This window comes from Myxocyprinus asiaticus, chromosome 9 (assembly GCF_019703515.2).
Source record: "Myxocyprinus asiaticus isolate MX2 ecotype Aquarium Trade chromosome 9, UBuf_Myxa_2, whole genome shotgun sequence".
NCBI lineage: Eukaryota > Metazoa > Chordata > Actinopteri > Cypriniformes > Catostomidae > Myxocyprinus > Myxocyprinus asiaticus.
In genome coordinates, this window is record NC_059352.1 from 43,690,424 (window position 1) to 43,716,980 (window position 26,557).

Consider the following 26,557-nt stretch of genomic DNA (forward strand, 5'->3'; position numbering starts at 1 on the left):
TGTTGTGTTTTCATTCATCATTTGTTTTACATGCCAAAACGCAAATCAATACTATTTGTTTGATAAAATAATACATACTGAATTTGTTTGTATCTTAAAGCTAAATCAAGCACCCCAGCCTTTAAATAAAAACTACTATACAAATACTATGTCATTTTTAGCAACAATTTTCTAATCAGCCAATCATGTGGCAGCAGTGCAATGCATAAAATCATGCAGATACAGGTCAGGACCTTCAGTTAATGTTCACATCAACCATCAGAATGGGGAAAAATGTGATCTCAGTGATTTTGACCATGGCTTGCTTGTTGGTGCCAGAGAGGCTGGTTTGAGTATTTCTGTAACTGCTGATCTCCTGGGATTTTCACACACAAAGTCTCTAGAATTTACTCAGAATGGTGCCAAAAACAAAAAACATCCAGTAAGCGGCAGTTCTGCAGACAGAAATGCCTTGTTGATGGGAGAGTTCAACAGAGAATGGCCAGACAGGTTCGAGCTGACAGAAAGGCTACGGTAACTCAGGTAACCACTCAATTGTAGTGAGCGGAATAGCATCTCAGAATGCATCTCAACACGTCAAACCCTGAGGCGGATGGGCTACAGCAGCAGAACCATAGTGTTCCTAATAAAGTGCTCCGCCGTGATTTTTCTCTCTTTTCTCTCTTTGTTGACTCATTATTTGAATGAACTGCAAACATTTAAGATATCTGTACACAAAATTGCATAAAAAATGCTAAATAACTGCATAATGATATAATTTCTGAAAAAAAAAAAAAAAAAAAAGAAGATTATTCCTGGGCGTCATTCAAATGCAATGTGATGAGGTCAACAATGTGACAACAATGTTGCATTCTAAAGTTTGAAATATTTCAAACGTTAGAATGCAACATTGTGCATTGCACAAAATGCCTACTGTTTCACTTATGAATATTGCAAATATAGTAGGCATCATCCAGTGTATATGGCACACTGTGCACAGTAGTAGTCAGTAAGTCGTGAGCCAGTTTTCCATACCAACATAGCCTTCACCTCTTCCTCTAAAAACATGTTGAGCTGCTTTTTTTTTTTTAATTTTATTGCTCTTACATCTCCTGGCCAACAACCCCCCCCCCATTTTGCTATGACCTTTACCTCGCTCATTTCCAATAACTACTCCTCACACAACAAACAGAGCAGCAGATCTGTCAGTCATTCACTGCCATCCAAAGATCAATATTTGTAGGTGAATTCAGCTATGGTACAGACCTTTTACTCACTTTTACATCAGGGTACAGACACATGCACACTCACCCAACACAGGCAATACCTCTGACACACCATAGACACTGTAAAAAATACTGAACATGTTTTTCAAAACTGCGGAATACACTGCCTGGTCAGTTTGTAAGTAAGTCAAGACTACATTGCATAATTTAGACTGTCCTGCCTTCAGTGTTCCAGTTTATGTACAAAAAGTACTGTTCATTTAGTACTGAGCAGTGACACTTAGTACTGAAAATGACACCAGGAACACTGTGGATTATAACAATGGCTGGGATATTCTTAGGTATTCAAAGTACAGGTAAGCAAGCTATACATTTTGAGTAATCTTTAATAATTATTACTTTAAATATTTCAAGTTTTATTAATTTAATTATATTAAACATTACACAATGGAATATAATAGAATTTTCTAATGAAATTGAAAAGTGCAAACCTTAAAAAATAGGCACAAATATTTTTTTGAGTATGTCAAAGAAATGGTAACGCCAAAATGAAACTGTCATTATTTACTCACCCTCATGTCATTACAAATCCAAATGCTATTATTGTTTCTGTGGAAGACAAAAGAAGAATTTCTGAAAAAATGTTCATGCTCTTTTCCATACAACCACAATTCATAGTGACCACAGCTGTCAAGCTCCAAAAAGGAACAAAAACGACATAAAAATATTCCATCCAACCAATTTTGAATATGCGAGGACACAAACAAGACTTTCAACGAATAATGACTTAAATTTCAGTCTGTTTCTCAAACAATTGTATGACTTCAAAAGACTTGGAATATAGCACACAAGTCACGTATACTACTTTTTTATACTATTGCAGTGCTTTTTTTTTTTTTTTTTTTTTGGTCCTTTTAGAGCCCCTGGTGAACATTCACTGTCATAGTATGCAAAAGAACACCCTAGACTCTACTAAACTTCTCCTTTTGTGCTCCACTGAAAAATAAAAAGTTTGGAACAAGATGATGGTTGATGACAGAATTTTCATTTTTGGAAGAGAACTATCCCTTTACAATTACTATCCCTAATTGTATATTTCAGTTACAGATTTTCATTTGAGGACTATGGTGCACTTTATATCTGCTTTTCAGCACTTAGAAGATTCAAACCCAAAAATGAGTCCACTGGCTTTAGTGAAAAGTCTACGCAAGACCGCTGGTGAAAGTGACAAGTTCACCCACAATTGGGAATCATCTGACAATGGCACTGATATTCACTATACAAATTCCAACAACAGTTTTATTTCACAGCAGCTGAATATAAACAGAAAGCTCTTCAAATACTTTAACCAAACAACTCACCATTTTATAACAAATGGTCGTGAGGAGAGGGGAGTTGTCCTGACTCCTGATGGTACAACTGTTGCCCTTGCTCCCATCCTTCTAGGTATTGAGCTTGTCCTACAAGCTAAAGAGGACAATAACCAGTCTGATGGCATCTACCTACTCCCATTGGTCAAGAGCCTAAGCCAGTCATTTCTACAGTTTAAGAATTCAACACCACCCGAACGACTTGGCCCAGATGGTTGTTGGGACTATATATCTGCTCCCATGGTTTTTACTCTTGCTGGGGTGCCATCTTTGGCCACTGATGCTCTGGTCCATGGAGGAATGGATGGAGCCATACTAGGGAAGCACCTTTCTGTTGTTAATGGCTCTGAAATAAAATTAAGTGAACTGCTGAGGAGCTACTACTCAGGCAGCATGGAGGAGGGTCACTCCGATACTCCTCTGAGAGGCCGCTATCGCAGAAAGAATTTTCAAAAGATTACGAATCCATCATTGCTTCAAGAGAAGGTAGCAGAAGCACTACAAACTCATCGACAACAACGGGGCACTGTGGTGGAGAGTCTTATAGAAGATGGAATTAAAGAATTTGTGCTACGATATATGGGTAAGTACAACGGCATTTTAGTGCCTTGTTAAAATAAAATAAAAATCTACGATTTTGAGAATGAAGTTAACATTAGGTGAATAAAGTCAGAATGTTTTGAGAATAAACTCATAATAGGCTTTTTACAAGAATAAAGTCATTAAATTAAATTAAATATTGCCAGTAATGCAAGGTAATGCTGTCTAATAGACTACATTACATGCCTGGAGCTTTTAGTGGATAGCTTCCATATGTCATGTGGTGTGTCATTTAACGTGTCAATAATGAAAGTTCAACGTGTGGAATGTTCTAGTAAATGTTCATTTAAATTTTACTAAGCTAAAAGGACATTCAGGTGTTCATTTTTCATCCATACAAAGAAGCTGATCAGTCTCGCCATGCTGACAAGAGTGTCTTCCTTTAGACTGTCCTGCCATCATTCCGAGATGTATGTGGGGAGCAGCACCATCCAGTGTTCCTCTTGTCCCTCTGTCTCCATCCCTGCCATTTCTGTATATTCACCACACAGAGATTCCCAGCCAACCCTGCCTAAACTTCCAGATGTGTTCCACAAATATGAGAGCAATGCAAAAATTCCATCAGAAAGATCGTGGATGGTACGACATCGGCTACAGGTGGGATTACCTACTTCTGCATGATGTGTCATGTTACTATTTCAGCACAAATAACATTTTTAATTAGAGCTGTCAAAGTTAAACCAGTTAAATCACAGCGCGTGTGGAGGCTTCACACTATTCTCCTTGGCATCCATGCACAACTCACCTCGCGCCCCACCGAGAGCAAGAACTACACATTATAGCGACCACGAGGAGGTTACCCCATGTGACTCTACCCCCCCTTAGGAACCGGGCCAATTTGGTTGCTTAGGAGACCTGGCTGGAGTCACTCAGCACACCCTGGATTCGAACTCGCGACTCCAGGGGTGGTCGTCAGCGTCAATTCTTGCTGAGCTAGCCAAGCCACCCCCCACCCCCAATCGTTTGTTTTCTTTATAAAAAAGCAAAAATCTTGGTTACAGTGGTTTACATGCACATAAGAAAATGATTTATTCCAGGGGTGTTTGCAGAAAGTGGCATTCTGAAACATCATGTAAACGAGAATGCTCTTCCTTATGCCATTTAAGGGATTAAGAGAAAGCAGTTTAACACACCTAGGTTTCTCGTCGAGAACGTGGCTTAAATCATGTTAATATGATTATTGTTTACGTCTTGTTGCTAAACTTTTGAATATTTTAATGTTTATGTATTGGCACCATTAATTTCCACTGTAAATGGCTCAATATGCGTTTACATGCACGTTCTTACACCAATTATGCTTAATAAGCCAACAACGAGTGTGGTCATGTAAATGCAATAAACGGTGTCAAAATAAAAAATAAAAACGGTCGACACGGGTAGATTTTTGCCCATTACGGCAATTACACATGGCTTGTAATAACCTTTACCGGTGTTCTCACCAGCTTATCCAATGTGCTTATTGCGAGAAAGTGGGTTATTGCGAGAAAGCAGCGTTCTTGTTTACATGCACTGTATAATCGATGTACTCTTTACTCGCGTATATATGCGCAGAGTTGGGTTGTAATGGAATCCATGTAACGGGATTACGTATTTAAGATACAAAATATAAGTAACTGTATTCCACTACAGTTACAATTTAAATCATTGGTAATTAGAATACAGTTACATTCAAAAAGTATTTTGATTACTGAAGAGATTACTTTGCATTTTATTGTCATTTGTTTCATTTAATATTTAATCCTTTCAGGTGGAAAACATTTATACATATATATGATGCGATCCAAAGAGCATTTGAACAGCGGTGAAACACTTTCTTATGAAGTGAAACATTCATATGAGCAGACAGAGAAGTACGTTTGAAGTAAGTTTGGAGCAGAAGAAATAGAAATAATCCTTGTGTAAATTGTCAGTTTTACACTAAGCTAAAATGCTATTTCTAGCCATTTTACATGCACGTTACCAGGCACGATCATATTTTTTTATCAAGAAAATTCACATTGGATCATCATTTCTTTTTTTCTAGTAAGACCTTTGATATTAGGGCAAAAATCTTATTCTTGATAATAATTTTTGTATTGTTTTCCTGTAAAAATATCTACAAATCCTTAAAACAAGATCAGTTTGATTTATCTTGTTTTAGAAACAACACTGCATAAGATATTTAGGTTTTTCAGGTGTATTTTGTCTTACTGTACTGGCAGAGTTTTTATAGTCAAAACAAGTGAAAAAATCTACCAGTGCTGAAGAAGTAATCCAAGGTATTTAGAATACATTACTGACCTTGAGTAATCAACGAAATATGTTACAAATTACATTTTACAGCATGTATTCTGCAATCTGTAGTGGAATACATTTCAAAAGTAACTCTCCCAACCCTGTATATGCGGCTCTGTCTGTAAGCAGCTTTCTCCACAGCAACGTAATTTCCCTGCAACAAACATGAAGTGAATGTTGTTTATTATTGAATTATTTCAAATTTGCATTCAATTTCATGTGTGCATGTCCACACTAATACAGTTTCATTTAAAAAAGCTCTGATTTTGCTACTGTTACGTCTTTCACCCACACTGGAATGACGTTTTCCTCCACCGAATATGGAAACTTTCGAAACCGCTCTCCATAACCGCATACTTTGGAAAACGATGAAAACTGAAAACAGAGTTTTCAAAAGAATACCGATTAATGTAAACGTGGCCTAAGAGAGTTATGATTACAGAATGTAACCGATTGACGTACAGTATATACATTAAAAGTCTGTTGTATATTGTATACATGTAACATATAACTTGGCTCTGACCAACTTTGTGTTGTTGTACAACCTCACAAGAGCATTATTTTTTATTTTTTGTATACAATGCAAAAGATTTCATTGTCAGTGTAGTTCTCTTAATTTGCAAGGTTTATGTGTATCTATATGTCGTCCCAAGCTTTGTGGTTGGGTCTGATGGCTACATCTACGAAGGTCGAGGCTGGATGTCACAAGGGTCTCATACTAAAGGACGAAATACTGTTGGGTATGGTGTTGCTTTTATCGGGAATTACTCTGCCTATTTACCCTCCCATTACACCATGGACCTGGTGCGACATCATCTGGTCAAATGTGGTGTGGGTAATGGATTTCTGCATGAGAATTTCACCATGCTGGGTCATAGACAAGTAGTAGACACAGGGTGCCCAGGGGATTCTCTGTATTCTGAGATTAAAACCTGGAAACACTACAAAGTAAATATACCTATTTATTTATTGCATATACTTTAATGCTAGAGATACTTAAGCCTTCCGAACTAACATATTTTTTTGTGTCTCAACCATATTTTCCACAGGATGTTGATCCTTTAAAGTAACAATGAGGACATCTGCTGTCACTGACATGATATGACAAGACTTACAGTGCATGACTTTTTCTTTTCACGGGCTATGATTATACCACCCTTTAATCAATATAGAAATATTCATAAAATTTAAAAGAGCCTAGGATGGCATTGAAATGTAAAGTTATCATCATATTCAATGTGTGAAACAGATTAATATTTTGGTTAAATAAACAGGAGTATGTTATGAAACCATGAAAATACTAATGTATGTGAATGAGAATTACATGTACAAAATTAAAATTGGGACATCTCATTTCTTGCATGTCAGATTTCACATGTGTCTGTTTAGTTTGAAACAAAGGCTGACAAGATTACTTTTAGTCTTCACCACGACAGGAAGTGGTTTTCTTAGCAGGCCTAAGAGTGAGACAGGAAGTGTTGCTAGTGTGACAGGAAATTTAACTGTCACTGAACACAAGCAGGTATTAGGTTCAACTGACTACCTTGTCCGTTTTATTGGCAAAATCTAGTTTTGACAATGTGATATTGCCATGATAATCATAGGCATGTTGACGAACCACAACCATACCAGTTTGTTTCAAACTTAAATGTAGTTTATATGGATTAAATAATATATCAAATCAGATTAACAAAAATTCAAATTAAAGATTTCAAAGCTTTGCTACGAATGCCCTCAAACTGCACAAGAATAAGAAAAGACAATGAAAACATAGCATAAAAATGTTCGGTTTTGTTGAGTCAACCTGGGAAATATCCACACCCCTCATGCCTTCATACAACCTGTGTATTTAAACCTGATTTCCCCACCCATACACTGGCTGGTTTCCTGAATGCTGGACAAGAAACGCACTGAAACTCATAACTACGAGAGCTGAGGACCACAAAGCACTGCATCTTGCATGCTTTTGAACAAGGAGTACCAATTTAGCAAATGCAAAAAAAAAAAAAAGGAATATTTGGACCGTACATTTGTCAACAGTAGACCCCTGGGAGATTTAGGACAAGAAATGCACTACTTTCAATAAACAAGTTTTAGTGAACAGACAGTGTTTTGAAATTGATGATTTGCAAATCTATATGAGGAAGTAGCCAAAAGGCAACGTGAGTGGAGGATGAGATCTGGAGCTTTGGGGACAAACGATACTTGAAGTTGTGGAAGAGAAAAAGAGAGACACAAAATATCTTTGAAAGCCTCTAAAACTGGTAAGTGCTGAGGGAGCATACTTCACATTCCACACAAAGCATCCAGAGCCCTGAAAACTTGCTAAGAGTCAACCATAAAATCAAGATGGGTACAAACAAGGAGCCAAGTGCTGAGCAGTCAACTCCACAGATTGAAGAGGAGATGGAACAGTCCCCTGAGCAGAACAGTCCAGTTGAGCATGAACCAGAGGACGGTAAGCTACTCAACACTTACAAGTGGCACACGGGGGCCAAGACTGAGACAGTTGCACAGGGGACTATTGAGAGGCTAGAGAAAGGAGCTACCAACAAATGGAGTAAAATGCAGAGTTGGCGCAAAGCTCTGAGTGAAGATGCTGGAGAAAAGTCCTCGACTGCACATCGAGGGGCCGAAAGCTCCTCAAAACCAGACAAGCCTACAACTTCAAGGAAAAATCCTTTCCGCAGAGCTCTTTCTGAGCCACCAGGGTCCCTCCTGTCTTCGGTCATGTCCTCTCCTTCAGCATCAGGGTCCACTGTCCAGGACACGACACAGAAGGGTAAAATAAGAAAGTATCTACAAACAGTTTCACAGAAGTTCAAGAGGCCTCGTCTGCAGAGTACCACCATTGTAGAGCAAGGTAAAAGCTTTATATTAACTATTAAACACAAAACACAAGCTTCTATGTTGTAAAAAATAAAGTTGAAACCATTAAAATTATATGAAGGTTTCCAGAAAGGACCTCTACCGCGGGACAGTGTAAACCACTTTCTAATAGATTAGAAACAAGCAAATCAATTGCCAGTAACTGCCGCTAAAGATTAAGAGACCTACAACAGGATGTGCGAAATGGAATAGTAAACAACAAAATAACGGTAACATACACTTTACAACAAAAACGTGGTTGCAATTCTAGAGCAAAGAGCAATCTACTTATTTCCCCAATTAGTTATTACCTTTGCGCCAGGTTGATAATGTCCTATAGAGATATTTTTTAATCATTTTGGAGGATCAGTCATTGCTATATTTATTTTAACTGATTAGGGCAGACAAGCCTCTTGTTCATCGGGAAAGGAAGAATCAGGAACCGGGTAACACTCACAAAGACTTTTAATTAAACAAAACACAACATAAAACTGCTTTTCATCATAACAAAAGCACACTCATAAACACTGACGCACGTGCACACACACAGCGGCTGCGTGCATCTCTCCCTCTCTCTCGAACTGGTGTCCCCGGCTCCTTTTTATACTTCTCCCGGCTTATTGTGCTGATTCAGCGCCGGGCGTCCATCGTTACGGCCCGGCAACACCCTCCTCCTCGTCACACTGATTAAGCCCTAATGGTGTTTGAGTTGGATTCCAATTACATTTTCAGGGTCTCTGTTTCATGACAACATACATCAGTCACTATGTCAATGTGTTACTGCATGATAATAAAGCACAACAAACAGCGCACTGTTTCTCCAGATGCAGTTGAAAATTAATGTAAGCACAAATGCAACATGTCAAGCAGAATTATCTTTTATTTTAGTGGATTACCTGTATAAAAGGAGCTTCAAGTGTTCGTGCTTCTCATCTGAGTTGATATCAAACACGAATAAAGAAGATATGTGAAGCTCTCGTAACTGTGTATGTATCTGCTTTTTTATTTTCCAATCGGACAGTTATTTCCTTTTAAAGCCGCTCGTTAACGGCAAAGTTTAAACGCTTGTTTTAGTGCAGCGGTTGATTGACTGGTAAGGGGTGGCGCTTCACTGCTGCTGCGACACATTCAGGACGGATTACTGTTTACACCTCAAATGCGATGCGATCACAAAACGTTTTCGACCCCGTTTAGACCTGTATTTAGGGCTAACTTGATTTCATTCCTTTCTATCCATTTATAAAATGGAAGTGTACTTAATCCATTTGTGTTGGGACTACATGAATACTTTTTGTGGAGTTAACATAGCTTTGATGAAACTGTGATTGCCATTTCCCAGCATGCTTTGCATGGGACTTGATAGGGAGAGTAAATGTTAAAATGAAGTGTTTTTTGTGCTAGATGAATATAAAGGGGGATACTTGTTAGTGTTTAATGTTTTGTTATGTTGAGATTTAGAAGAGTTTCTGTTATGTTGAAATTTTTGGGGGTTACCATTATGGTGAAGAGTGGAGCTGATGAGGACAGGTAAATGTGTCACACAAATATGATTGCTCACTTCATCAACCAATTGCTGTGCTAACCATAATATAGTTACTAAATTACACTTTGTAGTGCTTCCAACTAGCATGTATTTAGCATGCTAACATTCATTTTCACTAATTAGTACATAGAGAAATCAAAGATATGTATTTGAGTTACATTAACACGTCTTATTTTGTTGGGTTTACCCAATTCAACTAGGTTTAGATTACATAGTAATTTTAAGTTAAGAAATCTCATTTCAAACATGTAGAACCATTGTCCATGATTGAAATCAAGTTCAGCCAAAGAGCTATTTTTTTAGTGCATTCTGGGAACTAAAAATGGTTAGTTAGGTGATATTATCATTACCCCAGTGTGAAAAAATGATATATTATTTAAATTGTACAGTATCTATACATCATATTAGAACTCCCTTTGTAATGCTTATTATTTTCTCTTATTTTAATTTAAAGTATCATTGTACAACAGCATCTTTTTTAATGTAATAAAGTGTTACAGTAAAGAGAATCATCAGAAAACAATGGGAATAATAAAAGTGAAATGTTCTGACGCATTATGGTACTGAGAATTGGGGGTAAAATGTACTAAAATAATATCACAATGTAATCTTCTTAATGGTCCTAAATGTAGGTCTTGTTTTCTTTATTTAAAATATAATTTCATTTTTTTTCTGCCATGATATGTAGCATATTTTTATATTTTCAAATTCTACTGTAGGTAATTTCAACTGAAATGTTACTTTTGAACTTTTTTATTTCATGAGAAGACAAAGACAAGTGCGAGTCTGAGAATGTGGTCCAAGAGGCTGTTCGGCTCCCCTGGGCCCCCCAACAAGACATTCCCGTTTGGGATATTAGCAACTGTTTTCTACAAGATGGACAAATCCTTATTCCACGTGAGGAAGAGGTAATGGACACTTTTTAACAATGCTAACAGATGACACCATTATTCTTTTTAAGTTAGACTAAGCTAGTACTATAGATGCATCCCAGTCAGTCCGATTTGTTAAAAATTCTACTTAAATTAGGTCAACATTTGCCTATAAAAAGCATAAGCATTGTTTAATCTTTGACTTTATCTCAGCCTATGATGCGGGTACAGAACCGGGCCAGCAGTTGTCTCTCGAGCCTTAGTCTTCAGAACATCAGTGGAAGTCACACTGGTCAGTATTACTATCTGTCTGGTTTCTTACATTGATCTTTACTGAATGAACAGAGTTGGGGTCTTGACATTTAACAAGATGTGTGTTTCAGCATGGTTTTAGAATAATAAAAACTCAGATATATTAAAGTACATTAAATACAAACAAGCACAAAGTATGAAGATCATTGGGGGATTGCAGTACATGGCATTGAAGTTACTGTCTTCTGTATTCTGACAATTTACAAGTTGAGATGGCTTTTAGAGATGTGAGGCATCCGCTGATAGCTGACTGTCAGTGATTAGATACAATACTCAATACCATATTCATAGAGGAAATGGCTGACGTGGTTATGTGTGCGAGTGCTTGTAAAATTGCTTCCTTTGAGTTTTGGAAGATAGCATCGCAACTGGGTGTTCCATAGCAGAGAACGACTAAAGCTGATGGGGTGTGCTGTCTAATTTGCGCAACATAAGCATGCTCAAGTTAAAAGAAAAAGGCCATGAAAGGGCATTTAGGAATCTAATCTTCTGAAAGGAAAATTACCTTATTCTAAGTTTCTAAGTTACTTCAAAGCATGGGTTTCAGGCGATGGTTTATGTGTGGAGGGGCATTAGGTAAGAAAAATGATTTCTTTCATAAATATTAACTTCTTAAATGATTGAATCAAATGATTTTGTTTAGATAGTATGATGCATGTAAAATACAATCCGAATAAAGCAGGGCCATCATTTGCCTTCAAGCCTTCTAGGAATACCGTCATACACGGTGGGAAAAAATTTAGATCTGGTAATATTTGGGAAGACCATGGAATAGACATTTAAAGTTTAGTGTTCATGGAACCACTCTTAATTTTGTTAAAGAGATAGTTCACCCAAAAATGAGAAACGATAACAGACTGTACATTTTTGGGTGAACTATCCCTTTAAGCAGTACATATGTGGGAATAATCATCTTGGTATATGAGAATATTGTTATGGAATAGAGTTAGCTGCGCATGATACAGTTTACCTGGTCCTGTAAAAGCCGTATATATTCCTTGGCTGCTGAAACATCAAACGATTTAAATTCTCCTAAAGTCAAGGACCGACCATACCATTATGGATAAAACTTAACTCAGACTGGATGTGGGAAAAAGTTGAAAGACTCTGGTGATGTGTCTGTCTGTACATATCATCTCAGAAAGTTTCAAACATTGGTCCTCTTTGCAAATGTGGTTTGTCCAGGTTGTATTTATTATTGAGATCATTACCTTATACTATTTTGCAGTTTTTCTTACCAATACACCTGTGATTAAAGCAGATCATTTGGTTCTTTAGCAGTTGCTTCATGCTGCATTGAAAAATCATGTCAAAGTACAAACTGTCAGACCTCTTTTACAACTGACACATATTGTTAATTTGTTGTCTACCTAATATGACTCACCATTCCAGCTATTTTCATTTTATTTTATTTCATTTATTTACTGAAAATGTTAGCATCTATATGGCCAACCCTTATAATCAAGTAGATGGCTTTCACTCTGGATTTGGTCCAGAAATTTGGACCACATCCTCTGCATGATGCAGCTTGTCTTTATTGGTCTTCCAACTTTCATAAAGGTACTTAGATGATTGAAAACAAAACAAAGTACACCACTAGATGATATTTCCTTTCTGTGCTGTTTAAATGGAACTCAACTACATAACTTCACAGTTATATTTTCCGTTAAACTACATTATTGATCTGATGCGCAAATGGAGGAAGGAAATGACTATGCTTCCTGTCATGGTCCACAGAATCTGCGATTGCGTTGAGCATAAACTGTCAACAATTGCATAAATGGTCAACAACAGTATTATGGATATCTGTTTAAAGAAAGGAACAGACCATCACCTTTTTTAGTGTGCCTCAAGCATCCTATTGTGTACTCGAGGAACAGTCTTGCAGGAATGTCTCAGTTTTATTTTGTAAGTTTCTCAGCGAACTGTCCTCAGCAAACTGCATGGCAATCAAATACTGTCTTAAGTAGAAGAAAATGACAATAAAATATTATTCTGCAGTAGTCATGCCAACATTTATTTTTTCAGGAATTTTAGCTTTTAATGAGACTGATGTTTTTTTAATTTATTTATTTATTTATTTATTTTACTGTTTCTGGACACCATTTTTTTTTTTTTTTTACTTTAAACCCCAGAAAAAAATATCAATATGACTTCAAACTCAGAAATTGGATATATGATCATTATAGAAGAGATGTAGGCTATTCAAGTAAATGTTTTGTTTGAATTGCATTTTTTTATGTATTTTTGATTTAATAGATCTGGACAAAAAATGAGCGTCACCTCACTTACCCTTACACATGACCATAATATGCACCTGTTACCCTCTGTGTTTGTATTTTATGATGAATTTTGTGAATAGAATCCACATCATGGTCATGAAAAATGTTTTCTCTCTCAATCGTTCACTGTAAAAAATGTTGGTAAAAGACTGTAAAAATGCTACAGTAAAAAAAAACTTAATTGGTTAAAAATAATTAAAAAAAATTTTTTTAATTCTTGTTGCACTTTTAATCTGTTTTGAATGTTATTCTGATGATAGTGAAACTTTGTAGTATGGCACTTTTCATACCACTGTCTCCTTAAGATGATTCGCTATTGTTTTCCTCTCTTGTAAGTCGCTTTGGATAAAAGCGTCTCCCAAATGAATAAATGTAAATGTAAATGTAAACGTGTAGTTACCTTAAAATATACGGTACAAAACTGTAATATATTTAAAAAGATACATGTAGTTTTACGGAATTTTTTTTGGGGGGGGGGGGGGTTATGTATTTTTTTACCTATACCTTGTCGTCATGTTAATCATGACGACAAGGTATAGGATCCTTGAAAGCCAATTTATTGTATGTGATTATGGATTGATCTTAACAGCATAAAGATCCGATCACTGCAAACATGACACTTCCAGGAGTACCAGCACAAATATCTCGTATCATGTACATGGACAAGTGCACGGAGAACAAATTAATGGCCACTGTTTGTGATTATTGTAATCGCGGTAGCCATCCGTTTATTTATTAAAGTTGCTTTTTCACACCATTCAAAATAATAGACAGCAGTCACGGAATTAGCCCACAGTACAAAAAAACATATAATTTCTGTGCACAAAGATGTTTTAAATTAAAAATAAATACACAATACTAGGAGAAAAGCTTCAGTGTGATTTTTTGGAACACGAACATATAGCACAATTCTATAAAATTATTGTTTAGCTTTTGAAAAAATGCTGGCAAAATTCCCTATATTAAATTAAATAAATTACCAAACAAAAAACGCATTAAATTAAAAAAATACCAAACAATATATATATATATATATATATATATATATATATATATATATATATATATATATATATATATATACACTATATTGCCAAAAGTATTCGCTCACCCATCCAAATAATTGAATTCAGGTGTTCCAATCACTTCCATGGGCACAGGTGTATAAAATGAAGCACCTAGGCATGCAGACTGCTTCTACAAACATTTGTGAAAGAATGGGCTGCTCTCAGGAGCTCAGTGAATTCCAGCGTGGTACTGTGATAGGATGCCACCTGTGCAACAAGTCCAGTCGTGAAATTTCCTCGCTACTAAATATTCCACAGTCAACTGTCAGTGGTATTATAACAAAGTGGAAGCGATTGGGAATGACATCAACTCAGCCACGAAATGGTAGGCCACGTAAAATGACAGAGCGGGGTCAGCGGATGCTGAGGCACATAGTGCGCAGAGGTCGCCAACTTTCTGCAGAGTCAGTCGCTACAGACCTCCAAAGTTCATGTGGCCTTCAGATTAGCTCAAGAACAGTGCGTAGAGAGCTTCATGGAATGGGTTTCCATGGCCGAGCAGCTGCATCCAAGTCATACATCACCAAGTGCAATGCAAAGCGTCGGATGCAGTGGTGTAAAGCACGTTGCCACTGGACTCTAGAGCAGTGGAGACGCGTTCTCTGGAGTGACGAATCACGCTTCTCCATCTGGCAATCTGATGGACGAGTCTGGGTTTGGCGGTTGCCAGGAGAACCGTACTTGTCTGACCGCATTGTGCCAACTGTGAAGTTTGGTGGAGGGGGATTATGGTGTGGGGTTGTTTTTCAGGAGCTGGGCTTGGCCCCTTAGTTCCAGTGAAAGGAACTCTGAATGCTTCAGCATACCAAGAGATTTTGGACAATTCCATGCTCCCAACGTTGTGGGAACAGTTTGGGGATGGCCCCTTCCTGTTCCAACATGACAGCGCACCAGTGCACAAAGCAAGGTCCATAAAGACATGGATGAGCGAGTTTGGTGTGGAAGAACTTGACTGGCCTGCACAGAGTCCTGACCTCAACCCGACAGAGCACCTTTGGGATGTATTAGAGCGAAGACTGCGAGCCAGGCCTTCTCGTCCAACATCAGTGTCTGACCTCACAAATGTGCTTCTGGAAGAATGGTCAAAAATTCCCATAAACACACTCCTAAACCTTGTGGAAAGCCTTCCCAGAAGATTTGAAGCTGTTATAGCTGCAAAGGGTGGGCCGACGTCATATTAAACCCTATGGATTAAGAATGGGATGTCACTTAAATTCATATGCGTCTAAAGGCAGATGAGCGAATACTTTTGGCAATATAGTGTATATATTTATTTATTATAATTTTTTAGACCTATATATGCCTTTTCTTCACACAAACTTAAATTGGCCGGACCCTGTTCTATAGACGAATAAAGTCGGCTGAATGACATTTTCTACACTTCAAGACTATAAACTATCAGAACTATTTGTCCAATGAGTTCACTTTCAGAAAACCAGCTTTCGAACATTTTAAAACTTTTAAATTTTTTAAATCTAATTCTCTTTACGTCGGATCGCATTTGCTGAGCTTCTTCAGAAAATGTAAATTGCATTATGATGCTAAAATTAATTTTAGATGACAATCAAGTTCAGTTGGTCGTTAAAAGTTGCTGGACAAATATGCGGGACATAATGCAGCTGTGATGGCGATGCTTTAGATTAGATGATTGTTCAAAATAGCCTATTGTATATCTGGAATGTATCATGTGTAAACCCTGATATTACACCGCATCAGTTTCTCTTCAATAGCTGTGCATGCAGCATATACACATGGATGGATGGTCCTTATACTAAGACTGAAAGTTCCCCCATTACATGGTGCAGGTTGCCAGCTTGAACAGGGCCGTGACGATTCGCTTTCGGGTCGGAACCGATGGCAACTTGCAAAAGACGCAACATCAGGACCAATATTACAGTCCTATCAGAAGACAACTGCTCCCTTTTGATTGCAATTCCTCCTCTTCTGATTCCTACGCATTTTCACTTTGTCGATAACAAAATAGCGCGAAAAGTGGATGGAAACTAGGCTATGAACTTAATGTCATCATGCCCTTCTGTAATTACTACAGTGATTAACAATACATTATAAAGTAAAAAGCCGATTTTTTACAGTTTCAGAAGGTTAATATCAAGTTTATCATTTAATAATATAAATGATGATAATGCACCGTAAAATATACAGGCATCAAAATTACATCCTGTAAAGCCTGAAAGGTGGTTACTGTATTTTTTACAGAGAATTTCTAGCAACCACAGCTGCCAGTTTTTTACCATAAATTTAACAGGATTTTTTTTTTGTGTTCACTCACTGTCACACACATGCATTTTTTCTACTTCCAGTAACTGAACTAGTAACAGAATTTGGGCTGTTTCTATGAAGGATACTTAAATAGAGGTGCAAAAATTTGTTCTACACACAAAGGCGTTTTATGGGCGAAACCTTGAAACCTTGTACATGCTGTAACTGTACACTTGTCACAGCAATATCTTACCTTCTGTTCTCTTCTTTTTAAAGAAAGACAAAAGATTTTCTCTACCTGTTCTCTTGGCCATTTTTGAAAGTCCGTGAAACTTTTGAAAACTTGGCGTAAGTTTCATGTGAATACTAGGTAGGACTAGTCAACTTATTGTCGCTAAACTCCAACGTAGCTGTTTGCCGGTGTTTTCAGAAAACCGGCACCTTTTCACATTAGAGAGAGAGCTTGCATGCTCATGGTTGCAGATTGTGCAACTAAAGCGTCACACTGGCAGAATATTTCCAAACTGTGCATGTGTAAAGATCTGATTGGGGGATTTCAACTGTTGAAATCTGGCAAAGCCAAAAGTGTCGAAATCTAATTCTGATTGGCTAATCCCCATTATCTCTTATTTATCAAACATAGAGAATTAAATATTTTACTTGCATGATTAGTTCTAAGTAATACATGACACAACTGATCTAAAGGGGATGGTAAGGGGGAAGGTGGTTTTACAAGGGGGATGGTTTTTGGTATTTCTTGCAACAAGGGGGGTGGCATCCCCTCGCATCCCCCCTCAACTCAAGCCCTGCCAATGCTTGTATCTCAAATAAATAATTCACTCACATTGTGGGGTGATGATAAAGCATTTAACTCACATTTGCAAGGTGCTGTCATCACCTACTGTAAGTTTTGGTAGTTGCCACATTCGCCATTAATTACAATTGTTTTGTCAGGACAATTTCATGGCCAGATAACCCCAGCCTTCCGCTACGTTGGGCAAGTCACGACCACTGAGTGCATAAAGTGTTCAACATTCCACACTACATATTACATTATCTGGGTACTCGTAGTACTCTTCTTCTCGTTGCATAGTGAACACACTACATACACTACAAAATGGTGTAGAATAGTGTAGAAGTATGCAATTTGGGTAGCAGCTTTAATTATTATAGTGTAGAGACACAAAAAAGGAATACTTGGGTATCAAACAGTAAGCATTTAATGCAGAAAGTGTTCCCTTTTTCTCTTTAGAGTTAAACCCAGATCCTGTGGTCCCGTCAAGTGGTAGCAAAATAAAAGGGCAAGATGGCGGTGTCAAAGTGAGTATACATTAGTGGGCCTAAAGCATAAGAACAAATCTGAAACTCTTTTTTGTATCAATTAAATGCATGTATAAATATACTGTATCTATTTAAATATTAAGTAATAATTAGTTTCTCTCTTCCCATTCTTTCCTTGCGACTCTCACTTTCTCTCATTTTCTCTTCTTTTGTGCTGCCAGAACTTAATCAAGCGCCGCTTACAGGGTGAGGATAGACGAAAAAGCAACACACAGCTTAATACTGCAGGACTAAGTAATGCTGGAAGGTGGGACAACATTTTCATAATACGTTGACCAAAATTCAATCAGTATCGCTGTCTAATCTCTCTTTGAACATGCATATTATCTGTTGGCTTGATATGCTACTCGGTGACATTCCCAATCTTTCTCACTCTCTACCAAGGTATGGTTCCAAGGAATCTTTATCCATTCCTGTCAGTGCTGCAAAAAGCCTGGATCTTAGTGCAGACCAGACCACTGTCATCAGGCCAGTCCATAGCTCTATTCTAGGCGAGAAGTACTGTTTTCAGGTAGATTTTTCTGTTGCCTCAATGTTAAAGCTAAAGAGTGTAATTTCTGCACCACTAGCGCCACTGAACTGAATTGCCAAAATAAACATTTGTTTTCAAACAACTTTCTAAATACGCCCCCCGTCTTCTGTTTAGTACAAACAGGTAGTCCCGCCCCCAAATCGTGCCATTGATTGAGTCAATGTTATTGTGTAGGTATGGAAGTGTCGCTCAAAACAGAGGAATTTTTGTGGTGCCACAGAGACATAGTGTTTACAGTTTTCAAAAACATTTACCTAAAAATGGCTTACAGTTGTCTCTGCATATTTAAGCTGGTATAAGAGAAAGGATTTTAACAAAGAAAAAGTTACACATTTTAGCTTTTAAGTGTAAACCATGCCAATTTTCAGATCCTTATCTGAATCCCTAATCTTAAACAAACCTCTTTTCTGGGTATCCCTTTGTCCAATTGAAAGGTCATAAACTCAGAGAATAACCACTGTTTTGGGTGCAGTTCAGCTGCAGAAAGAGACCGCTGGATTGAAGACTTGCGTCGTACTGCTCATCCAAACAAGGTACAAAGATTATTCAACTGAAAAGTCCATCAAAACATGTCATTCTTTGTGTGCTAGTTAGAAACAAATCTCTGATTTGTTTTTATAATGTCTTGCTTTTGTGTCCTATTCAGGACAACTGTGAGCGCACAGAGAATTCACTGAGCCTTTGGGTTAACGAAGCAAAAGACCTTCCACCGAAGAAGCGGTATTACTGTGAGCTCCATCTGGATAGGACACTATTTGCTCGCACCAGTAGCCGGGCTGTGGGGAAGTCCACCCAACGCTCCAGCCAAGCATGTGATGGAGGATCTGGAGCAACTGGTGCAGGCCATGGTGGTGGTGCTGGGGGTGGTTGCCAGATATTCTGGGGTGAATTTTTTGAGCTTGACAACTTGCCCCCTGTCACCCAGATCACCCTGCACCTCTTTAGAGATGAGGACCCCAAGAAGAAGCGCCATTCCAGGGATGACACAATCGTGCATCCTTTAGGAAGTGTTGCTCTTGCCCTGGCAGACATAAAAGGACGGGCCTATCAGGAGAAGTGGTATCCCATCATTCCCTATAAGTCCCCAGGAGCAAGTACAGTGAAGGACCAAGTTGGATCACAGGCTTTACTTCGTGTCAAGGCCAGATTCCAGAACCTAAAAGTTCTGCCTATCGAGAGGTACAAAGAATTTGCAGAGTATGTCACAGTGGACTATGTGGGTATGTGCAGCAGCCTGGAACCCCTCCTTAATGTACGTGAGAAAGAAGAACTAGCAGGGGCACTTGTTCATGTGCTTCAGAGCATTGGGAAAGCCAAGGTGAGTGACAATGCTGGTCATTGTAGGAAACACAAATAGAACTCTTTGGATTTCTAAATGTATCTTGTATGTACAGGAGTTCTTAATTGATCTCGGCAGTGCAGAAGTTCAGCGCTTGGGAGAAAATGAGGCTTTGATTTTCAGAGAGAATACATTGGCCACAAAGGCTATTGATGAATACATGAAATTAGTGGGCCAGAAGTATCTCATTGACACACTTGGTAAGGAACATTGTACTGTATCTCAGCTGTTATAAAACTGCATGTGTAAAACTGCATGTGTCATCTTCTTTACCTGTAATATTCTGTTTCATCACATTCACTTACAGGGGACTTTATAGCCAGACTGTACAGTGGAACAGAGAGCTGTGAGGTAGACCCACTGAAATGTTCTGCCTCTGATCTACCAATCAACCAGAGGCATCTAAAAGAGACATGTGGGGAGGTTGTAAAGAGAATCACTGACATGCAAGAGTAAGATAAACCTAAACTAACACACAACTAAATATATATGACCCATAGACTTTTGGGAAATTTGTGCCAATGGATTGTATTTTCACGTGAAGTGAACCAAGTGAACGCCAGCAAAACTTTTTCATCACAAAGAATACACATCTAAGATGACCAAAATTGTTGTAATGTACAATGTGTAACTAGACTGACGCTGTCCACTTAGCAACCGAATTAAGTGTCATTTGTTATTGGAACGCTAATGTAATACTATATTTAAAAAAAAAAAAATCTTTCCCCTCTATGAACAGTTCATTCCCTGCAGAGCTGAATGAGATTTTTTCCAGTTGGGTAACAAATTGTGAAGAACGAGGTCAGACAGAAATCGGACACCGTCTCATATCAGCATCTCTGTTTCTTCGATTCCTATGCCCGGCCATTCTCAGTCCATCACTCTTCGGCCTCACCCAACCCTATCCAGAGCCAAACACCCTTCGCACACTCACTTTGACAGCCAAGGTCATTCAGAACCTTGCAAACTTCACCTTGTAAGTCTGTCCCTAAAGCAAAATTTATGGACATGGTTTGTCCTTCGTTTTCCGATTTCCATGCACAGTACCACACATACCATACATCTTTACTTGTTAACTTGCACCAAGGCTTCAAAATGAAAGGTTTGTTCATTGATAACATATCCATAAGGATTTAAGTTTTTGTAAGGCTTGTTCTCATGTGATAAGAATTTTTGTCTTCACCTTATGGTCCACCTCATAGGTTTGGCGAAAAGGAAGAGTACATGCTCTTTATGAATGAGTTTCTAGAACAACACTGGGACACAATGCGAGAATACTTACGGAGGGTATCTGATCCAGAGAGTGAAATGGCCATGGCTCGATTTGATGGCTATGTAGACCTGCCCCTTCGTCTAGCAGTCCTTCAAAATCTACTGGTTGATATTATCTCTGCAATGAAACAGGTAACAAAATATTCATACCCTCAAAACCACTATGATTAGAACAATATGAAATTACTGATGTTTTTCTTCCCAAATTTCACATTAAACAACATACTCATGGGCAAAAATATATATTGTCTGTAGGACACAATAGACAACTTGCATCCATTGCCTTCGATCCTAAACCAGATCACAGAATTCCTGGGCCAAGATGCTCAACGGATTCCAGTTAGCAGGTGAAGTTATCCCAAGAGAAGCTGTATCAAGCAACTAGCTTGACAACTATTGCCTGTTTGTTCAAAGAAACAAGATTTTCAATTACAAACACACCTCTCACCTGTGTCTTTGTTCTTGCTTAAACAGCATTCATGGAACATCAAAGCCAATGTATATCCCACCAAGAGACCTGCCCAAGTACAGTCCCTTATATAACTCTATGCAGCAGCTTCCGGTAGACTCAAAGCCAGGCCGAGGCAAAGAGCGTCAGCGGAAGCAGGTGCAGCGTGCTTTCAGTGTCCCCAACAGACCAGCACGGCATCAGCGTCAGCCAGTAAAGAGGCAGGCAAGCAATGAAGAGCTCCCTACACAGTCCCAGGACTACAACCAGGATCAAGGAGCTGATCAGCAATTGTCAATTTCATTACCTTGGAATGTGAGTAAACTAGGTTATACCAAACCTTTTGGCCAATGAGTCAGTTTCAGAGATATAAATATTTGATTTAATTCACATTTTCTGTACTTTGTGTAAAGAGCATAAAACACAAAACTCCGCCAGCACCAGTACCCTGGATTGTAAACAACAAGGAGCCATATCAAATGACAGGAAAAGAACAAGAGCAAATAAACTTATTAGACAGGGTGAGTTCATTACCATCAAGTTTATTTGAAAATTCAATGTGTTTAATAAAACACGATAATATACTGTACTTAAATTCTCTTTATCACAGTCTCCTGTAAGAGTAATCAGACTGGTTTACATACATCTTCTCCCTCTACTTTGTGGTTTGTTCATAAAGTATGTAGAGGAAATGGTGTAATAAAATACCACATTACTGTATGTTGACAAAGATTTGGTGTCCCACAGCATGCACAAGAGTTGGCTGAGTTGCGTTTAGGTGTGGAGCAGGTTACTGAGCGCGAATTGGAGATGGCCAAGCGGTTAGAAGATTTTATAGTTCAGAGTCAAGATCAGAATGCACAGCTACAAGCAGAGGTTCAGGAACTCTGTAATCTGTTAGCCATTCGAGAGGAACAGCTGGCAAGTGCAACTTTCAGGTAATGAAAACAGACATTTTTATTTGATTTTAAATGAAGAATTTAGAAATGTGTAAATTTGTATTTTACTCCTACTTGTTTGTGTAGACTGGGCGTCATTGAAGAGGAGAGGGAGGAAGATGAAAGAAAGCTGAATGTCGCTGTGGCTGCAGTAGAACGTATGAATGTTTTAGTAAGTGATGTGGTTTTCTCCACGGTCCAGTTTTACAAATGTACATGATTCAATCAGGCTTGTGTATGTGTGGCTAAGTTAATACTTGCATTTGTGCATGTGTTTACAGGAGGAGCAGTTTGCTGGATTGCTGAAAGACATGCGCCAACTCAATGCAGTTAATGCAGATGGCATAAGAAAGGCTTACATTAACACCTGATGCAAGACAAAGTATACTGAGGGTGGTGCTAAATGCTGCCATATTCATTGCTTTCAGCTTTTCAGATTGCATTCAATCATTGGTAACACTGTACCTAACTACCAACCTGTCAATATCATTGCAATACTGGATTGTATAACAACAAATCTGAACATAGGACTCCAATTGGTTGATTAATTAATTTGATCTATGCCTCAAGTTTAACATTAAATATAAATCTGCATAAGATTTTGTTTTTCTTTTACAGACTTGCATAAGGTTTTGTACTTTTTTTATATTTTCTCAATTAAAATGTTGATTTCATTGATTCATTGCTCTTATTTATTTCATCCTCAATAAGTGTTCCACCAGTCATTATAGAATACAGGCCTATAATTTACAGCTTATCTGTTAAAGGAATGTTCCGGGTTTATTACAAGTTAAAGGAATAGTTCACCCAAAAACGAAAATTCTGTCATCATTTATTTACCCTCAGTTTGTTCCAAACCTTCATGGCTTTCTTTCCTCTGTGGACCACAAGAGATATTAGAAAGAATGTTAGAATATGGGTTTGGAACAACATAAAGGTGAATAAATGATGAGAGAATTTCCATTATTGCTTGTACTATCCCTTTAAAAACTCTGCATTTGTGAGTGAATTTACATATGGCCCAAATAATGTCTATAATAATAATACATCTATACATTGTTGCCACCAATTACATTTAGGTTCTGTGGGAGTGACAAAATCCATTTTTAATAGAGCACAAATGTCAGAGTGAAAATCCCATATATTTTCTCCATAAATTAATGGATTTTTAACGATAACTTATAAACCTTTAAAAACAGACATACCGCGAACTCTTTGGTTGTTCGTCTATGGTATATGCCTCTGTTGAAACCATCTGTCCACGTTATTTCAACTTTATTGTTTAAAATCTATGTTTAATGGCAGAATTCCTGGTGAACAACTACATCACCCATGGCCCAGCATAGAAAGATCCACCAATCAGAGAACCGCAGCCAATGAATGACACAATTAAATCAGTCTTCCTTAACCCTTATAATACTTATACTATGACAGGGACAGCGAGAAGCAAATTCCTGACAAATTTAGCCAGGGGTGTCACTCCACGGACACTGGGCCAGCCATAGACCTGACAATATCCTGGGCAAAGATCATGGTGGCCGGAGGGCCAATTTGTGGTGTGGCCAGAGACCTGAACCTTTGCTGAAAAATGAGGTTTTCAAGTTATAAGAAGCTGCTCATGCAGCTCTGGAAAGAACAGTAAAACTCGGAGGCACACCAACAGCTCCCTTCCAGAGAGGACCGGCATCAGCTTCCCGAGAAAGCAAGCAGAGAGCGAAGCGTTTTGAGTTTCAAACACTCGCAATGTCAACAATCAATCTCAGTGAGCGCTGCGCCAGCAAGGGCACAGCCCAGGAAATAAATGCTCATACTGAACGGGTGAAGCCGCTTGATACAGAGAAGAGGAGACACGCAAGGCTTGGGCTGGCAACAAATCCTCCTAAAATCTCAGCCCTCTATATCACATCCTCACGCGCCTCCCTCGTGCAGTCCCTCGGGAGCCGCAGAATGAGTATAGCGTGAGGAGAGGGGAGCGGCTTCGGCTTTCAGAATGAAAGTGAGCCGAGAGCAAAGCGTGTTGAGTTTCATGTGCTCACAGTGAACACAATCAGTCTCAGTGAGCACTGTTCATAAAACAGTGCTCGTGCCCATCAGACAGAGGGACAAAATGCTTGAATTCATGTGCTTGTGGAAACATTTGCAAAACTCCATATTTATAAAGACGTTGTTAAGCAAAAGCCACTTTTTAGTTTCTTTTTAATGAAAGAAAAACACAATGCACACAATGCAATCAATACAAAACACGGAAGTGTTGAAATGATACACTGTTTCGATAAAGCACAAACAGGAAGAAGAAACAATCCGCTCACTGTTAAGGGGTGCAATTCCAAACGATGAAATGATGAGTCAAGTCTTCAGAGGAGGAGAGAGGTCAATCGGATCCTATAGAGAAAAGTTCTGATGAAATGGCGCTGTGTTTCGGTTTATATGTCCACGATGACATGCATATCGGGGGTGAACCACCAAGCGCCATCTGCAAATGAGATTGCTGTTTTTGAAAAGGGTTTCAGAGATTCACACTCCTGCGAGGAGCTCCCATAGTGCCAGCTACTGATGCAGCATCAAAGTGACCAACTTGAGAGGGAACTAGGCAATTTTATCTCACTGGAACATTGGGAGGGGCTTATCTGCTGCCTGCCTGTACCTCCGTAGACAATTTTCAGTTCTTTAGCTGAAATGTAATCTTTAAAATTAGGATATAAAAAATTACGTTAGTCTTCTAAAATCTATCCATTTCATTCGCTATGGTCTTATATATAAATGTTTCTCAACTGGTGGGTCACGACCCAAAAATGGCTTGCAGGACAGCAGTGAGAACAATGTCAGGGTTAACTGTAAGTTTACTGTTAAAAAACTCTTACAAATGTTGCCTACGATGTTTACATAAAATACAGCCTATTGCAACAATACTTGCTTGGAGAAGAAATTAAAAAGAAAGTGAGCAATTTCAGGTTCAGGTAAGGTTCGGGCTTAAAATCTGACGGTACCATTCGAGCCGGGTAGGGTCTTGGGTACGGGTTGGGTTCGGTTTAATTTTAAGACCTGTCCAGACCTCTATCACAGAATAAAGCCAATCTGCTCTGCTCTAACCTACTGTATCTCTAGAGTGTGTGCACGTCATCTGGGCTACCCCATTTGAATATTTTTAAGAATCTTCTAGGTTTTATCTCTATAGTGGAAGTCAAACCTCTCAAACAGCAAGACAGCCCTGACATTATAAACAGTACTGACGAGGAAAAGAGACAAAACTGTGTATGCATTACACATCATCACCTTTACTAATTAATCATGTAAACAACAATCGTGTTGTTTTGACAAAAATTTTATAGTTAATAATCTATTAGGTAGAATCTATGGACCTCGTTTTTATTACAACTGTGGCAGTTGTAGTTAAAGTTTGTGTTAAGGCTTTTATTTGTTTTTTCATTAAAAAAATATTGTAATTATTATTACACTGATTCTTGAGATATGGGACAAAACAAGCTTTTTTTTTCTTTTTTTATATTTTTATACTAAATTAATTTGAAATGGATATTAGACAAAGGTCTCAGCTAATGAACCACGTAAGCAAACAAAAAACTTTTTTTCTGAAAATTGACATTTATTTATTTCATAACTTATATCTGTAATTTCTGTCAACTCCGTCAGACACACTAAAAGCATGCTATTTAAATTTGATCCATCAGTTAACAAACTGTTATATTTTTCCATCTTAACCATGTGTTGTATACTGGAGCCATTTTGTTTTTTTTCCTCAGTTGAAGCTGCCTCTATAACCTAAACTTAAATGGCAAAATTATTCCACAACAGAAATTATCACAATGGGATGATGGTGTTGACATGTTGAAGCTGTGACCACAGAGACTTAAACATTGTTTGTTCGAAATATATAAAAACATAGCAATTACCAGACCATGTGTCCTACTTTTGCATCCACCATGAGCAGGAAGTAGGAAAGGGGTCCTCAGAGTTACACCTGACTGTGTTGTCTTGATTTATTCAACATTATTAAAAAAAATCTTGACGCAAAGTGAGGACACAGTTTTGATATGCAGTTTTTTATGTAAAATATAA

General features: G+C 38.1%; 2 protein-coding genes across 6 annotated transcripts; both read left to right on the forward strand.

Moving 5' to 3' along the window:
* Positions 1-1,248: 1,248 nt before the first annotated feature.
* Positions 1,249-6,811, forward strand: pglyrp2 (peptidoglycan recognition protein 2). 3 transcript variants are annotated; one of them, XM_051706706.1, is made up of 5 exons: positions 1,249-1,561; positions 2,307-3,158; positions 3,562-3,772; positions 6,103-6,397; positions 6,499-6,811. In XM_051706706.1, the coding sequence occupies exons 1-5, from the start codon at positions 1,498-1,500 to the stop codon at positions 6,517-6,519; spliced, it is 1,443 nt and encodes a 480-aa protein (XP_051562666.1). In that variant the 5' UTR covers positions 1,249-1,497; the 3' UTR covers positions 6,520-6,811. The 3 variants fall into 3 exon arrangements, with proteins under 3 accessions (XP_051562666.1, XP_051562667.1, XP_051562668.1); XM_051706707.1 differs by having other exon boundaries at positions 2,357-3,158; XM_051706708.1 differs by having other exon boundaries at positions 1,250-1,561; positions 2,652-3,158.
* Positions 6,812-7,237: 426 nt separating this feature from the next.
* On the forward strand, positions 7,238-23,161 carry rasal3 (RAS protein activator like 3). Of its 3 annotated transcripts, none has more exons than XM_051706702.1 (18): positions 7,238-8,312; positions 10,626-10,768; positions 10,946-11,024; positions 17,866-17,933; positions 18,116-18,201; positions 18,339-18,465; positions 18,921-19,019; positions 19,133-19,804; positions 19,881-20,025; positions 20,133-20,277; positions 20,565-20,801; positions 21,028-21,229; positions 21,353-21,444; positions 21,572-21,860; positions 21,959-22,066; positions 22,293-22,483; positions 22,571-22,655; positions 22,765-23,161. In XM_051706702.1, the coding sequence occupies exons 1-18, from the start codon at positions 7,799-7,801 to the stop codon at positions 22,852-22,854; spliced, it is 3,372 nt and encodes a 1,123-aa protein (XP_051562662.1). In that variant the 5' UTR covers positions 7,238-7,798; the 3' UTR covers positions 22,855-23,161. The 3 variants fall into 3 exon arrangements, with proteins under 3 accessions (XP_051562662.1, XP_051562663.1, XP_051562664.1); XM_051706703.1 differs by having other exon boundaries at positions 7,241-8,312; positions 10,629-10,768; XM_051706704.1 differs by lacking the exons at positions 7,238-8,312; positions 10,626-10,768; positions 10,946-11,024 and adding an exon at positions 11,099-11,620.
* The last annotated feature ends 3,396 nt before the right edge of the window (positions 23,162-26,557 follow it).